General features: G+C 47.2%; 1 protein-coding gene across 15 annotated transcripts in view; it reads right to left on the bottom strand.

The window, feature by feature from the left end:
• Magi1 (membrane associated guanylate kinase, WW and PDZ domain containing 1) overlaps positions 1–18,143 on the bottom strand; it is a 660,109-nt gene that overhangs the window by 67,718 nt on the left and 574,248 nt on the right. For 14 of the 15 annotated variants that reach the window (XM_023705000.1, XM_023704998.1, XM_023704999.1 and 11 more), the window contains 5 exons: positions 13,856–13,913; positions 11,165–11,295; positions 8,643–8,735; positions 3,310–3,492; positions 1,677–2,297 (listed from right to left, as the gene is read on the bottom strand). In XM_023705000.1, coding sequence (XP_023560768.1) covers positions 1,677–2,297; positions 3,310–3,492; positions 8,643–8,735; positions 11,165–11,295; positions 13,856–13,913 — 1,086 coding nt within the window. The remainder of the gene's footprint in view (positions 1–1,676; positions 2,298–3,309; positions 3,493–8,642; positions 8,736–11,164; positions 11,296–13,855; positions 13,914–18,143) is intronic. The other variant, XM_023705008.1, reaches the window with a different exon arrangement.

Below are 18,143 nucleotides of genomic sequence, written 5' to 3'. Positions count from 1 at the left end.
GGTTTTACTTCCACGTCACACTGAGCTTTACGCTCCTCAGGGCTCAGGCTCCTCGTGGCTCACGCCCCACAAGCCAGCCACCTCCCAAAAGCCCCACGCATGAGTGCACAAGGCTCTGGGGAAAATCTCCAGACAAGAGCTACTCAGTAAGACTCTCACAGGCTGGGGAGACGGCTCAGTGGCGCACAGCTCCTATGTTGAATCCCCCAGCACTGCATGAATCTGATGGGACCAAAACCCCCACACATGATGGCACTTGCCGGCAACATAAAGTGGGCAGCGCAGGATGGCCTGCGACTCCGAGATGAGTGGCGGGTGGGTCACGAACGTGCCCGGCGTGCCAGGACTATTTACACGTGTCCAGGCTGTTGGCCACACTCATGAACAGCTCTGCAAAGCCAGTGCTGTCCAGAGCCAAGCAGGCAGATTGCTGAGTGGGACTGTAGAAGCAGGGTAAACTTCTTAGCCCTACTGTGGACTGGCACCTTTGGAGCCCTGAAGAAATGATTAAAATCAGAGGAGAGGTGTGTCTAGGCAGGAAAGTGCCTTGTAAGGCACCCTCTGCCTACAACAGGCAAGCGTCTTCATCAATGCCATCACTACTGCCGTCATCAATTTTATGCCCAAGTCATTCTGCTGTATCTTGTCACTACGAACCAACTGCCAGGGAACCGCAGGGTCTCGGTACACAAGGAGACTTCCAACTTGCAATGGAACATTTTTAAGCATAAAATCTGCATGTTGGCTTTTACAGCTGCTCAAGCAAGGTTGGTTGAGCATGTGAGTCACATCAACTGTTGTTCTGCATCTGGGTTTCCTTGCAGTGGCCTGCATCGCTGTGCTCCCACACATGCAGTGAGCACTGACTGCGCAGCTGGGAGCACGTGTGTGGTGGCTGTGACATGCATGGGCTCCTCCCACTGCAGTGCAGTCAGGAGGAAGTAAACGTCTGTTTCTTGGTCTCTTTGCAGATGGCACAAATGTGCCGTGTTAGGAAGGAATCATTTTGGCAAGGGCCGCAGGTGACCAGTCAAGGCTACGTTTCCCAGCAGTAAGATACTTCAGAACTGTGGGGCACACTTCTCAGTGTGAGCTTCTGAGATAGGTGTGGGGTTTAGGCAAGAAGAAGCAAGGAAGGAAGCTTACCACAGACAGCCCCACACCTGAACTGTCAGTGGTCCAAGCTGGAGTGTCGCGTTGGGTGGTTGTGCCACCCGATGGAACTGTGCCATGCCACTTCACGGCCCACGAGTGGCTCAAGCTGCCCGGGAGTGAGACATTTAAATTATGGCCCTGTGGTGGACATGTTCATGTCGCAAGGTTTAGAAGAGCCTGCTTCTCACAGGTCCTCTCCCGCTTCATTACCCTGAAGGTGGAGGCAAACTTGCAGCATCTCTGGGAGTACTGTCCGACCACATCTCCACAGTCACTTGCATAGCATTCACCTGGGACACCCAGAAGGAGGCAGGCATTTTAAATGCTGGCAATAGGACATTATGCGGACACTAGCCCTGGCATCTGGAGCAGTTGAAAGGCATTTTAAAGCTATTTCCAACATTTAAATAAAAACAATTGTATAGGGACAGTTTGTTTTTTTAAACACCAAGCACCTGAGAATAGCAACTGGGCAATGGGTTCGGGATCAGAACAGTGAAGAGCAAGCGAGCCCTACGTACCTCCTCGCTGCACCAGCAGGGTGACCTCACTCCCCTTGGGACACTCAATCAGCATGTCCACGACCTGGTTGTGAGCGAGAGCCTGCACGTTCTTCTTATTTACTTCCACGATAAGATCCCCTTCCTTCAGGCCTCGGCACCTGGGGCTGTCAACAATCTGCTTCACTCTCTGGCCACCACCGCCAGGACTGTCCGCAATAGTGAAACCAAAGCCCATGGGCCCTTTGACAATGTGGACAGTGATGAGCTCTGGCTGAGTGGCTATGGAGGAAGCCAAGGAGACGGTGTCATTGGGGTATCCGTGGGGACTGCTGGAAGGTGCATCAGCTGGGCTGCTTGGCCTGGCATCCTTCACGCTGCTGACTTTGCCTGCTTTATTACCGTGGCTCGCTGGTGAATCATAGGTCTCCTGTCCATTCACAATGATTGGTTCTTTGTCCAAGATGGCTACCGAGGTCACTAAACTCGTATTGGGGTCGTCTGGGTCAAAAGGCAGTGGGTAACCTCGGCAGAGCTCAAGGTCTACGGTGGCACCGATGGGAATGGACTGGAAGATTTTCACAACTTGGGCGTGTGTGTGTCCCAAAACACAGGTGTCGTTCACGCTGACAATTACATCTCCTGTAAAAGGTGAGAATTTGGAGGTCAACACATGCGGCATCCAGAAGTGTTACGTCAATGTAGCATTCTACTACAGTTCAGAACACACCACTCCAAAATACACCACCATGGCATAAAGATTACTCTGACCTAAGGAAAATAGCGGGGCTGAGGAGATGGCTCAGTGGAATAAGCACTTCCCTGGCAAGTGCAAGATCTGAGTTCAATCCCCAGTTCCCCCCCTCCCCCCCCAAAAAAAAAGAACAGGAAAATAGCAAGCGTAAGAAAGGCACTCTGACCCTGTGCTGCCTTCCTGAAGGGAGGAGATGAAGTTTATGCAAGTTATCCTTCCGATGCCGTAAGTTCCCACCATCAGAGACAGCAAGTCAAGGGATCTGCACACAGCGACTTTGGAGAGCCACCCTTTGTACCCTGCTCTCTTCTCTACCTAGTTCGCAACTCTGTCCCAAGTCTGCTCCGCGTTCACAGCATTTTCAGGCTTTCATTTCCACATGAGTGCCCCAAGTCTTCTTCCTACTAATTTGTCTTCTGTGATTCCTGGTCCTAGCGACAAGCCCTACGAGGGAAGAGCTAAGTTTTGCCTCTGCTATGTGACACATGAGGCAGAACAGCATGTGGGGCGATCACACCACGTACACAGAGGCCACTGCCACTGCTTCCTTTAACTGTTAATAAAGCATTCTTTTAGCATCTAATGCCTTCTCTGCTAACAAGAATAATCACTGAGAGAATGTCGGCGCTTTCTTCTAAAAAGAAACTTTCAGTACACAGATCCAAGTTTAGAATTCATTTATTCAAATGGATCTGCATGTTTAAATAAACTACTACTTCACTGCATTCAACAGCACTGACCATTTCTCAAAATTAAAATAGCGTCAAAGGTTTTAATCTGAATGAAGGGCTGAATATCTGTGATGGAGGGACCCTTCCAATAGCATAAATGAGTTCCTGCTGTGTGGTCCTGTCTGGACATGGTTCGGCGCAGAGAACACACGAGGGCCCTGGACCCTACCTGTCTCCATCTTGCCATCTAGCGCAGCAGGACCATCTAGGACCAGGCTCTTGATCTGGAGGAATTCATCAGGCTCGTCCCCGCCAACCACCGTGAAGCCAAAGCCACGGCTGCTTTTCCGTAGCTTTGTGTGAATGAACTTGCCTTTCAGTTCCGAAGGGTTTCGCGTAAAAAAGGGTTTGCCTGGATTTAAAAAAGCACAAAGGACGCAGCCATGAGCAAAGCGGGTTCCTGGAGACAGGAGGCAACATGTTACCTCTCCACACCTGCAGGGCAGAGACATCTCAGCGAAGTCCTCCCTCCTAACTAAGGACAGCTGCTCACAGGGCCTCCACTGAGAAGGTGGGGTGGGCACATCAGCACGTGGTCGTGAAGGTACACGAGAAGACCAACGGGCGACAGAGCCTGGCTCATGGGTGACACTCTTCCCTGTTTCTAATTTAAAATCTATTGATTTATGTTTTCTAGAAATACTGTATTTTTTAACTAAATCACCAAAGTCAAATACTTCTCTCTTGTTCTAGTTCTTTGTTTTGTTTAGTGTGGGTCGGGTCTCACTACACAGCTACATCACTCAAGCCTGCAGCACCATGCACGGTTCTCTTCTCAATTCTAAGCCTCCTTCCCACCAAACATAACACTGAGTTTTGGTTCCAGTTTATACAACCTGACAGTAACTGAGCTACCACAAAAAAACAGTCAGTCTTTATTTGTTCTTTTTCTTTATTTTTCAGTATGGGTCCTATGTGTTGCTTTGGGCTTGACCAATTGAGCAAAAACAGTTTTTAATCAAACAGAATGGTCAGACTGAAAATGCAGGTAATAATAGCACAAAGAGTAATTTGACAGGGCTGGCGAGATAGCTTAGCAGATGAAAGTGCCTGCTTAAGCAACCTTAGGCAAGCGCAGAGATCACGGTTCGATCCCTGGCACCACATGCTGAGCCAGACCCGCCCCTAGGGTGGGCTGAGCTGGCCAGAGTCTGGGGCATAGTGGCACATGCCTGTAACCCAGGCTGTAAACAGGAGGATCACTACAAGACTGAGCAGCATAGTGAGGCCCTGTAACAACCAAATTCATAAAAAAAGAGAGTAATTTGACAAAACTCAGCATCACTATTTTCAAAATCAGAACTCTAATGACTCTGAGTGTCCTGCTTGCACCTTCTGCTTCTGAAATCACCAACCACTGCTAAGGTTCACTGTTCAAACAAAGCTTAGGACTCTTGGTGTAGGACACTTAGTGCAATACAAATCCACAATCCAAAATGAAACCCCTAAACTAAACCTAAACAGTTACAAATAGGAACCATACAGTCTCAAATTCAACTGGCACATTTATTCTTTTTTGGGGGTGGGGGTACGTGGAATCAAACTCAGAGCCTTGGGCTTGCTTGGTAGTTGCTGGGCCCCTGAGCTACATCCTCAGCCCCTTAACTGGCATACTTAAACAAAGCAAGAGGTAACTAAGTAACTCCTAAACATAAAACCTAAGATTTAATTTTTGACATATTCACAATAATATTTTAGGTACAAATAAAAAGGTTTCCTTTGGGGCTTTATGAAGTATTTCTCTGCAGACTTTTCCTCTCTTCTCTTCTGCTCCACCGTTGCCAGTCTTCACCTTCCCTGTCTCTTTGATCGAAAATGCCATCTTGCCCCGAAAAAAATTAAGAAAGGGAGTCCTGTCCTTGTACACCCTGCACTACAGGACTGGCACGCAAGAGGTTATTTTTGGTTAGCTGTAGCTAAGAGGCCTTAAAAAGTCTCTGGGCATGCATACAACTTTTAATTGCATGTTTTAAAAGTTTCGGGTTTTCAAGAGGGTTCTTTTAAAGTGTGTATCATCAGAGGTCTGCTCAGGAACCTCTATGAGGCACTCCCAGGGCTGGCGGGAGGTTTGGCAAGCGACAGACTCTCTGTGGCTACAGAAAGATACGACTTGCGGTCATCTCTCGGCACAAAGGGGATTGCCGTAGGAAGGGTCTGGGTCACAGAGGCCACCCCAACTATCAGATGGAAGCAAGGACAGGAGAGGTCACCCTACAGTTCACCTCAGCAAAGGGGCCAAGCCTGAACTTCCGTAGCAGAGGATATGTGGAGTTCAGGGAGCGCACGAGGAAACACACTAAGTAGGCAGAGACACTAGTGTCTGTCGCCTGCTCAGTACATCTCCTTGGGCGCATCCAGTCCCTCTTTCCTGCTTGCTGCCTTGCCATTCACAATTCCCACACAGTATACATCTGACTTACTCCATGCGTTTCTGTCCAGTGGTCGCCTCTGCTTGGGAAGAGACGCACTGCATGTGTTTATGTGTAAAATCCACAAGAATGTAAGCGTCCTGAGTAGTTTTGTTTGTACATTTGTACATTCAGTGTCTACTACATGTATGTGCTCCAACATTTTTTTTTTAGTAAATGAACAAAAACATTAAAAATGATTCAACAGATCTTTGAGAGGGCTGAAAGGAAGTGTTTGGGTGTTAGAATTTCTCATTTGCACTACAGGCAAAACTAGGAAAGGGGAGAAGGTGCAAGCAGGGCGTCTTATCTTGATTCCCTAAAGCCATCAGCATATTTTGGGCTTGGAATGTTTCCTACTTGACAGAGACCCGAGGGAAGCTTTGACATCATACCACTGCCTCTCTTCCTACTCCTAACTGGAGAGGGAAGGCCACAGAGTTTCAGTTACACAATTCTACTACATTTTTATGTATGGGTGGGTCATTAGTTAAAACAGCTGTGAGGAGAAAGTTTCTGTTATCTATAAGCAGTACAAGGGCTGATCAAATAGCTCAGTGGATTAAAGAACCTGCAAACAGGTGCAAGGGCCAGGGGTTCATCCTTGGGTCTGCCATGCCAGCCCCAGGGAGCGCTGAGACTAGGATTGAGACTGGGCGTGGTGGTGCACGCCTGTAATCTCAGCATTTGGGAGGCTGTAAACAGGCAGGTCACTAAGAGTCTGATCTAGTAGTGAGACCCTAAACACCCTGTAGACCCTTCCCTAAAATACAGAAAACAAACCAAAACCCATAAGCAGTGGAATCTGAAGCTTTCTGCCACAGCTGTGTGCACGTACAGTTCCTGAGACCAAGCCTCTCTGGACAAGTCAGCAGGTATAAGACCTGGTTGGGTATGAAAGTTACTGGGATAGCTTCTTAAAAGCACTTATTTTAGTCTCCATCCTAGTCTCACTTTGTCAGGGTCTTACTTCTAGGTTCTGACCACCCTCAGGAATTGCTTCCCTGCCACACCAGGCTGTCCTTGAATCTGGTGTTGAAATGGTCTAGACTGCTGCTGCCCAACAGCACTTCCAGCAGAGATGGAAGTGCTCCCTGCCTGCCTGTCCAACACAGGAGCCAGGCAGCCGTGGTGTTCCTGAAATGTGGCCAGGACTGAGGACTGATTTTCAAAGCTATAATAATTTAGACTCAAATGACAACATGGAGTAACCGATGGCATCCACAGTTGTTAACTTCTATAAATGGCTGGGAGTGAACACAATGGGGAAACCTACCAATGACCTGACACGGGCAGGGGTCGCACAGCCTGGGCGCACAGGAAACAGCCATGCCAGGCTGCCCAGAGACACCTTGCTTGGTGGGTGTGAGGTGCTGAGAAAGAGCTGGATTACATGACCATGGAAAGGGGAGACAGCAGGCAAAGAAGACATTTTGTACTTAAAAAGCATCAAGGAGGTTATAGTCATGCTGACGTTAAATGAAGTGCCATAATATACTATATTATATTTTTAAGGCCATTACCACCATTAAAAAGTATTTTTATGCCAGAAGACATTACTTTACATAAATCTATACCAATACTAATCTAATGACAATATTGGCTAGCAGAGGGACAATTTTATTCTCATGAAAATTGTAACTGATCAGAATGAGAAAAAAGGATTATTCTTCTACATATCGTTTTATATCTAATAGTTATATCTTATTTACAATGTAAAAGGGAAGACAGATTTTAGGCTATTGTTAATGGTTCAGCACCACAAATATTTTCTAGCTCTGCCCAACATGATTCTTTTAAATGTATTCAGTACAAGGTCTACAGGGTCTCACTACCCAGATCGGACGGACTCATAGTGATTCTCCTGTTTTCAGCCACCCAATCGCTGGGATTACAGGCGCTTGCCACCCTGCACAGCCTCCTTAGCACATAGCCTTGGCAGCACCTCAGTGTGCCCCGGGGGCGAGGTGAGCACAGCATGGGGGACAGAACCCCAGGCGCTTTAATCCGCTGAGCTGTCTGGCCTGTGCCTCAAACATGAGTCTTACTTTGTTTTTCTTACATGAAGGAGAAAAAGCCCAGCAACCCTTCTGACCACTGAAGAGCAAGAAGGCCTGCGGCAGAGTGTAGGAGGTCCTGCTACTGAGCAAAGGCCCTCTCTAGGCGACTCAGGCGGCCTGCGAGTGCACAGCTACTTGCGGATGTGCCACCGCCTTCGACACTGACGGCATGCGAGAGCACCGAGGAAGAAGGCAACAGTGGGGAGGAGAACTCAGAGCAACAAGCTCAAGACATTTATGTTTGGAAAAAAACTTGCACAAAACCAAATATGTTGACTAGGATTTGAAGCATCTCAGGCCAACACTTGAATTCACCTTCTTTAACCAGTATTAAATATTTGTGGTCTCCAAATCAGTCACGGCCCACCCTGGGAATGTTCTGCTCCCAGGGGCACCTGGCTGTGTCTGGGGACACTCTGGGCTGCTGTAGGTGGAGGGGAGAGGTGCAGAGTGTGCCCCGCACGGCTCGAGGCAGCAGGGAAGCTGCCGAGGCTGAGAGGTGCACAGGACTGACCCCAGGAAGACCCACTTGCCGCAGTGCCGGCAGTGCCAAGGCTGAGAAACTGTGGTTTCAACAGCTATTTAACCACGATCACTATTTTTAAAGTAGCACAATGACTGAAAATTTTACTCAGAAAAGATCCTAATTGTTCTGATGTCTGATGAACATTTAAACCTGCCTTCGTTTATGGTTTTCTTCCTACCAAAGAAAAGACAACAGTGACAAGGCTTAGCTTTCTAAGTGTCTGCCAGCCCAACTATTTAAACACAGGATGATAAAAAAATGCATGTATTTTTGTTAGTTTTTACAGGATAATATCACAAAGATATAAAAATGACATGCTTATCTCATTTACTCATACAAGAACTGGATGGTTATGACGCCGCCTGTGCAAGCAGAGCTTGGGGGGCTCAGTGCGCAAACAGCACACTGGCAGCCGCTGCCTGAGCGGGGCTTGGGGCAAACGCTACGAGGCTGAAGCGCGGCTGAAAGTTTCCTGCTGAATGATGATGTGACAGTGAGGATGCCTTACCCTGAAGAGGAGCTTCCCTGGCTGGCTCCGGGTTGCTCGGGGGGTGGGTCGGGATAGCAGGAGGCACAAGGGATGAATGCTCTTCTGTCCACTCTGCAAGAAAGGAGACAGTTTCTCGTCTTGCCTCCAGACAGCTGGCCTACTGCCACATGTTCCACCTGCTTCTTACTCTCCCCAAACCAGTAAGCCAGGCAGACGGCTCAAGTGGAAAGAGGCTGACATCAGACCTTATGTTATGTGAAGGCTATCAACATCCCTTTTTCTTGTCTAAGATGCTGGGGAAAGAAATGGTATAACACTATCAGTAAAACTCCAGTGCTCTCTGGTTGGAGAATCCAAAGTGAACTCACATAAAAAAGCAACAGGAAGACAGTCACCTGGAGGCAGCCTTCTAAGACAGAAACTTGCAGAGGGCCAGTGGGGCAGGGCTGGGCTGCAGAGCCTACTTGTCACCAGCAGTGAACTAGAGCAAGGGGGACAAACAGTTTTGCCATTGCTAACTCTGAGGCCTCTAAAGCCCAGGGGAGACCTGCAGCAGGAGCCCTGTATCCGATCCGCACCCTGTGAAAGGTGGAGATGCAGGGGTGACTTGCAGGGACTGACCCCTGCGAGGGCCACAGGGATCTCCCACTTGGCCGACAGACTCTGCTGTACACTCCACTGCCCACACCACATCTACTGATTCAAGCTCCAGCACCTCAGGAAAAGTATACTGCAAAAGTTCTTTTTTATTTTTATTTGTTTGTTTATTACGTATTTAGGACAGGGTCTACAGAGTCTACAGGGTCTCACTAGCAGCCTGAACTCATAGTGATTCTCCTGTTTTCAGCTTCCCAACTTCTGGGATTACAGGTGCACACCACCACGCCCAGTCTCAATCTTAGTCTCAGCGCGCCCCAGGGGCAGGGCCTGTACAGCACACCAGGGATAAACCCTAGCCAGCCGCTGAGCTCTGCCTAGGCAGGCACTTTAGTTTGCTGAGCTATCTGGCCAGCCCTGTGAAAGTTCCTTTTGTTGCCTGGCAATATGAGGTCCTGAGTTCAATTCCTGGTACAAAAAAGTTACTTTGTTAAAAAAAAAAAAAAGAGAGAGAGAGAGAGATTAAAGAAAACTGGCTGTGTACACATGCTCTGGTAAACCATGGCCTAGCAGTCAAACTGGTCCCATGCCTAGATGTGCAGAGCCCGCAAGTCAGCAATCACTTTTACACTTTTAAATAGTTGGAAAAATGAAGAGTATTTTTAACATGGAAGACTAACCCGAAGTACAAATCACAGTGTCCCTAAAGTTTCACTGCTAGAGACACACCTGCTCCTCTGTAAACTGCCTGTGGAGGTGCCACACTGCTGCAGCAGAGCCGCGTAGGTGCGAGAGTGACTGCAGGCACCACAGCGCGTCCGCTATTCCCCGTTTTCACACCAGCTCGGCAATCTACAGGCTGAGGGCTATATTCGCAGCAACCAAGGCTGGGCTACAGCTCCGCATGCGTGAGGCCTGGGTTCTATCCCTAGCCCCCAAACAAGAAGCACACTTATTCCACACTCATGTGTCATCACATACTCATGCTCAGATACTATTTCGTGGGGAACTGTATATCTATTATGTGAAAATGTCACAATAAAAAGTTCAGGAAAAACTTAGTAGCTATCAGTAAATGGGTGGCTAAGCTGATGGAAATACTCATTAAATGACATGTTATACAGCTATAAAAAATTATAAGGTATAGGGGCAGGAATATAGCTCAGAGGCACAAGCTCCTGCCTGGTAAGCACAAGGTCCTGAGTTTGATTCTCAGTACCAAGAAAGAAAATGAGAGAGAGAGAGACAGAGAGAGACAGAGAGAGAGAGAGAATGAGAGAATCTACATTAACTTTGAAACTGGCATAAAAAAATTGAAAACAGGTTAATCACACATGTGCACACACAATATATACAACACACCATTATATATATGTACAGTCATGTTTTTGTTACTGTGCAATTTGCATATCCCTTGAAATTTTCTCAGTGTTTACTTCTAATAACGGAGGTGAGCATTAGAGAATTCAATGTTAGAACTAACTTTTAAAAAAGTACTTGAAATTACCAGATCTTTCTGATTATTACACGTAACTATCCTAAAATTGAGTGCTGCCCCATGCCTAGTAACTCTGCTTGAAGTAAAGATGAAGGCCATGAGCTTGGACTCAGATACTGCAATGCCAACGATGCCCAGGCAAGAGAGTTCCTTTACCCTCAGAAAGATCACAGTCTAAAGATGCTCCTTCCCACATTAACGTGGAGCACGGGATGATGGCTACCTATGAACTGGGATCCCTTGGGCTGTCAGGAGGGGAGCAGAGAGCAGGGTGTGGAGAGCAGGGAAGGCTCCAGCAGAAGCTCTCTGTTTCTTCCCAGGACAGCAACTCCTCTGTGTGGTGGACGCTGGGATCTTTACGGCCAGCTCTGACCACACGGGGGTGTCAGTGTCCAATCTTTGGCTACTGTTCCTAGCTCAGATGTCTTCAGGGGAAGGGACCAACCTTCTGGCGGTGGCGGCTGCTGCTGCTGCTGCTGCTGCTGCTGCTGCTGCTGCTGCTGCTGTTGCTCAAGCTGCTTCTTTCGTTTGGCTTCGAGAACTGGGTTCTCATACTGTGTCTTCCTGTTGATGTGGCTGGGAAAGAAGGTAATCGGTTTTCAACATGGAGCAGACATCTCACCAGCACGAGGCTGTCAGGCCAAGTTCTCGGGTTAAAACAGAGCAATATGGTTCAGCGATACTGATCTGGTTGTGTCAGAAAGCACAGCTAAGAAAGGAAATAAAGTGGCTACTGCCTGCTTATATATATACAGAACACTGGGCAATCATCTGTGCACACATTCTGGGGGAAATCCTCGATAGGCCACTCTTACTCAAAAGTTTTAATCTTACTCAAGACTTACTCTTGTTCTAACAATAATATACCCTCATGAAGAATACACTCCCAGACTCATGTATGCCTAAAACCACGGATAATATTGACCCGTGGAGGTATGTTTTCTCCCATACGTATGGATCTATGATGAAGTTTAATTTATTAATAGGCACGGGAAGGGGTTAGCAGCAACAATTTGCCACAGACCTCAGCAACCTCAGAAGATTACGACTACTGTTCTTTAATGAAGTTTTTCCACTTTTCACATAGAGGAAGCACGCTGTGGCTCCTCGCTCGCATCCCCCCTGCCAGCACTGCCACTACTCTTGAGCCATGCAGCCATAAAGGGGTGACGCATGGGCCACCTGAGCACAGGCACTGAAGGACCGTGCAGTCGACCTGGGAACCAAGAAGACGGAGGTGCGGTTTATACAGCTCGAGCACGCTGGACCTGGTGGTCGCTCTTCCCCCGGGCTGGGTGGGCGGGGTGGCTGGAGGCTTCATCTGCTGCGCAGAACGGCACATGGCTGGAAGCCTCCCCAATACTTACTTCTGGAGTTTTTCATGTAATGGTTTCAAACCATGCCTGACCTAAAACCAAAAACTAAAATCACAGACAAGGGGCACTACTGATTTCACGGAAAAGAAAAGCAAGCTTCTTTGTGGTTAATAACTGACCTTGTTAAAAGGCAGCAAACAGTAAATACACATGCAACTTCAGGTCAGTTTGCTTTCAAATCCTACAATTTTGATTACTGACTCTTCCTAAATGTCAAAGGTATCACACTGAAATGTGGCTGCTCAAGTGCAACAAGGAGATTATGGAATTACTACGAAGTAAGATTAAAGATGAAATTTGATGTGGGTAACACCAGAGGGCTGAGTAACTTCCTACAATACGTTTTGCCGAAGCACAAATAATCATAAAGCAGTAAGGCGGGGCAGGCAAGATGGCTCCTCTGACTAAGCACCTGCTGTGGCAAGTGGAGGGATGAGGACTCGATCCCCATCCCGCATGCCGCACCAGCTCTGCCCCTGGACTGAGTCCAGATGTAGTGGCCCACGCCTATGATCCCAGCGCTGGGGAGGCTGAAAACAGGAGGATTACTACGAGTCCAAGCTGCATAGTGAGACCCTGTACCAAATACATAAATTAAAAAAAAAAAAAGCAGTAAGGTTAAAAGAAAACAGCACCCTTCTAATACCTGTCAACTCTCTGATCAATTGACAGTGAGAGTCCTTAGCTGAAGAGACGGCAAATGCTGTTACTTTAGGGGGCCAGGTAAGTGATAAAGCCGTAGCGAACACACACACGTGCACATACACACTCGCCCCAGCCCTTGCTTCTGCTACACAGGCATCAGACCAGCATACAACTTGGCCTTTGAAAACGAAGTTTTGCCACTCATCAAAACAGTAACCATCTGTCCTTTCCTTACTAAGTGCTTGTTGAGGGGCAATGTACAAGGAACATCCAGTAAAAGAAACCTTGTATGCATCTGTAAGAAAGACGATTTAGGGAGCTCACAAAAGAATTTATCTTAGGAGGGTCAGAGAAACAACCTGACCTGCCCTGCCAATTGCCAATTCTTGTTAGGTAAAGAGGAGCCAATGTCAGCAAGGTTGAAGGACACTTGCAATTTTGAACTTGTAATACATTAAAGTGAGATGGAGAGCATCAGATGGCCTGGCATTTTTGCATCAAGCAGTCACCCACAGCAACATGAGAATGTGCAGGCCAGCTGTCTTCATCGTAGAAGGCATTTGTTTTTTCCAAGTGATTGTTTCAAGCAGGTCTTCCTCCTGAAGGTACACAATCCCTAGCATCTGCTCTGCTGTATCCGGGGCTTTCTCAGCCATGTGCTCAGCTAACCCTATGGTGCACTCCAAATGCCACGACTATGTCTAACTCTCACAACGAAGGCATGTATGAGCTGTGAGGCCGGTCCTCAGGAGCAGAGTTAATAACAAGCAGGACTTACCTTTGGAGTAACTGAGTATCTTCTTGTTCATTAAAGTAGACACAGATATTTTCATTTTAAAATGAATGCACTATTACTTAGTTTGTGTCTTATAGTAATGACAGGTTCTGGTTAGCATAAATGTAATTCCAGGGTAATTCACTCAGGACCTCTTCTGCCTCTCAGACAGAAGCTTCCTTTCCCCAAGAAATATATTTTGCTCTTAAAATATAATGAAATGCATGTTCCTAGTGATAACAACCTAAAAGACTCTGCATCCCATAGAACTACCTCACATTTAAAAGTCTGTGATTTCAGAGGGGAAGACACGAATGCGGGGCTAGTAACAGGCACTCACTCTACATAGTAGACACCGTAGACAGGGTCTTCAATCTTTTCCCAGCCAGCAGGCAGTTCTGAAAAATAAGAGAACATTTAGAGCAAGGAGAGCACCTTCTCAGAGAGCCTGGAACTGCCACCCACAGTTAGGTAAAGAGAGACAGACTCATGAAACCCTTACTTCCATCTAACCAGCAGGAGTATGCATTATTTGTTTTCAGCACATCTTTTCTCCATGCAAAGTGATTCTTCATCCATTTACTTAAGAAACTAAAACTTAATAAATGCAGTTGCAGCTGCCTTATTCTTAATTATTAGATCAGACTTTAATACAAATAGCTAAAACTTGCCTTGAATGTCCAGTTCCCACCCTAAATGTCTACTGTTTTCTATCCTGTCTCCAAGCCACCTTCTCACACAAACAGAAATGGGTGGAAATTAACGCTTCCTTTCATCTTTCAATAAAACTGTTCTGTTGGCCTTACAAGAAAACAGCATCTGCATCTTTTCTCCTTGTTCCCAAGTAAAACACTGCCGAGTGATTAGGATCCCCGCACAGCGCCCAGCTTTACCCCGCACACACCTGGCACTCTGTCCCGGCCTGTCCATCTTCCTCCTCAGTCGCCTGTGAGGCGAGCCACCTCCTCCCTGCTGACAGCTACTGCCGATGGGGGTAGGCCACTCTTTCACGGGTGCTGCTACCATGAGTACTGAGCCCTGCTTTCCAGGGCTTGTGTAAGGCTTTGCATCAGAGGCCGGGACGAGCTGCACAGTCCATGGAAGAGTGGCTTCTAGTACAATAATCTACCGGAAAGGGCAGGCAAGATAGCTCAGTGGACTAACTGCCTGTTTAGGCAAGCGCAGGGACCGGGGTTCGATCCCTGGCACCACATGCCATGCCAGCCCCACCCCCAGGTGCGCTGAGCCAGCACAGAGACTGGGCCTGGTGGTACACACCTGTAATTTCAGCACGAGGGAGGCTGAAAGCAGGAAGATCACTATGAGTCCTAGCTGTGTAGTGAAACCCTGTACCAAATACAAAAATAAAATAGGAATCTACTGGGAGAGGTCCATTGTTCTGGGGAGTTTTACTTTCTGAATTGCAAGTGGGTGTTTTGTGCCATTAAAACAATCCTAACCCAGCAACAATTTCTGACCTTGATTTTAAACCCGCCCTGATCTCTGCATTTAGGGAAAGCTTATGTGACAATATACTCTAGAGTGAAACATTATTTCTAGAAGTAACTATTAAGAGCTGGTACTCTACAAACTCTTGAAATTATTTTGAGGCAGGTGTTTTTTTGACATCACGGAACCCTATGATCACACTCTCACACGATGACCATTCCGGAGTGGAGGGCTCTCATGCGCCACCGCCACTTGCAGCCTTAGACGAGGCGCACGTGTGCAGAAGCACACACGCGCCGATTACTCACTGCTTACGTTTTGTTCGGATTTGGGTGAACATCAAGTAATTTCATGGTTTTTGCTCTACATGCTACTTGTTTGCAAACAAAGAGACAGATTTTCCCCACTTTTGTCTACTTAGAAAAACACCTAACAACAACAACAACAAATACCTAACAGACTTTTAAAGAAGTCTCTGAATTCAGGAAACATGAGCTACTAAAACGCAGGACAGGTCCACAATGCAGTCCTCCTTACCAATTTGCATTTTGCACAGAGTCTGCAGACCAATGCAAATCACATGCCTGGAAACGGCTACCCCTTACAATGCTAGAAATTACCATTTAAATGAAAATAACCAAAAAATATTTCCAAAGAATTAGGAAATTTAAAATTTAAAAAATGCAAATTGGTGCCCAATTGCACGTCTGCCTGGGGAGCAGTGGGCGTGAGTAAGGACCCACACCGCAGTGAGCAGCGGCACTGGGGCTCTTCCCAGTCTGCAGCCTGCAACACCAGGCCAGATGGGCCCTGGACACAGCAGAGAGATGCAACGCATTCAACACGCTCAAGCACAAGGCCACAATCAGTCACTGTCTGCCCAGGGCAGGCAGACAGGAGGGACACCAGGTAAGTGCCAGTGTAGAGGCCAACAGAAACCCAGAGGCACAGCGAAGCCTGGACAACAGGCCGGGCAACCGGCACTTCTGGGCAGTTTAACACTTGAAATAGATGAACCGCCTCTAGAAATTTTCCAGTTTTTCAAGTTAAATCTCATTCTGAATGGAAAGATAGATTTATTGCTTCCAATGTGGTGATTAACTTAATAACAGGAATTAGTCTCTTAACGCTGAAAATAGAAATGGGCCATTGCTTTAAAAAAAGAAGCTGTTTGTCCTAGAGTTTGCCTTTTGGTTATAAAAAACTGACAGTAGCAGAAAATATTTAAGTTCATAAAGTGATTACATTATACTTCTTAAACATAAACACTCCCAGGACCCCTGAACAGTCACGGCCCACATCTGACCACCCCAGTGAGCAGAGGAGACCACACAGCTCTTTCCATAGGCTGGCGCTGTGAGCCACTGGCATTGCCCAGGAAGCGGCCTCCACACCCAGGCAGCGGCGCTGCTCTGAGGCCCGGCTGCTTCCCTCACACCGCTGAGCCACACCTTCTCTGGGTCTACCCCGAAGACCCACTGTGGATCAAAGGAGGGGACACAAAGACCCCTGAACACAGCCCATGGATGAGAGCAAGAGCTCACTAAAGTGCAGTTCTTCCAGGACCAGGCTGGGTTTCCTACCTGGCCCGTGCTCCAGGGTTAGAGCATCAGAAGGAAGCAAGGGTAAGTCCAACAAGCTAGAACTGGTGAACAATAAAGTCATAACCAAGGTGTGCTGATCACAGAGTCAAACATTATAACACATTCTCCTCAAGTTTCCTCACAGGCCTCAAAAGAGCTCCTTTTCCAGTTCCAACTTATATTTTTAAAGAGGAAAGCCAAGGGAGGCCTAAGGTTACAGAGTCCACGCCTGGGAAGCCAAGCAACCTGATCTGACCCTAGAAAAGGCTCCACAACCAGATCTCGCCATCGCCCTAGATTACAGGTCTGACCATGAAGAGGCAAGTGGCTGCGTCTGCCGCTCAGTTCTGATTGTCAGTGCTGCAGGGAGCTTCCTGCCACGTCACGGACATTACAGGAAACACAGAAGATTCCTTCTTGATATTTTGGCGTTCCATCTGCCACAGGAACTGAGTGCTGCTCCGGGCCACACTGAGCTATCTCCATAGGCCACAGCACAGGCACCCACACCCACGACGGAGGCAGCAAGGGTGGCTGAAGTTGGTTCACCTGATGAAGACATTTGCTTTGCATGCGGAAAGCCTGGCTCCATCTCCTTCAATTACCATTTATCCTTATTTCATAAAACTAGCCCTGCACTGCTGTAGCCCACAGGCGACCCTCGAGTCACTCCCACTGCCTGGGCCACAGCACAGCTTACCACACATCGCTCAACAGTTGCCCAGCGTGTGGGCGTGACCACCAATATTATCTCCTCAACAAACACTACGAAAAGCAGAACTAGATGCTGTGCCCTAACTCCAGCTAATCAGTATTTTCTTCATGTAACTAAGAACATGCAACCAAAAGAAGTGATAATTTATAACAGCTACATTTATATTTTTAGGTCTTAAGTGGAAAAGTGCCAGGCCAACTCAATGTTAGGTCGTCCCATTCCTACTGATGTCAAGAGCAGTCTTTATTCAGAAAATGTAACTCGTGGTCCATTTCCAGCTGGTCAGGGCTTCAATCTGAAATGTGGCTCAGCCGTAGTTTTTCCATTTGCTCTTCAGTGACTACACCTGATGCACCCAAACTAACTTTCGTGTTGTTCAAATCTGATGGCAACGTTCAACACAGTGAGAATGTAATTCAATATAGACTAATAGCAAAGAAAGAAGTATGTTGGCATTATCTGCAAATGTAAATCACTCATACATTACAATAGCTAGAATAGTTGAGACTTGGCTTACTCTGATACATCAGCTTTAGGGGGAAGCTGCCAATAAACATTCCTTTAGTTCCTAAGAAACACACTCTAGGGACAAGGTCAACAGTGTAAGATTAGAAACAACATGGCCATGGAACTTATTAACTATTCAATTAATCAATAGAAATTAATTTTAGAGCAACTACTCCTGCAACAGGTGTTCTCTTAGTCAAGTGGACTTTTGTTTGCTTTGCTCTGGGGGAGTATTATACAGATAACCATCCACACTGAAAGAACAGAAAGTGACGCTCAGCCAGGCCACACGGAAGGCCACGAGACAGGACCGGCGGCGCCGTTTCAGTTCTTCTCCAGTCCTCACTTCACAAGGTTATCCATCCCCAATTCGC

The sequence above is a fragment of the Octodon degus genome, unplaced genomic scaffold, assembly GCF_000260255.1.
Source record: "Octodon degus isolate 3935 unplaced genomic scaffold, OctDeg1.0 scaffold00210, whole genome shotgun sequence".
Taxonomy (NCBI): Eukaryota; Metazoa; Chordata; class Mammalia; order Rodentia; family Octodontidae; genus Octodon; species Octodon degus.
Note: the sequence above shows the minus strand (reverse complement) of the source record. Positions and strands in the feature narration are given on the sequence as shown.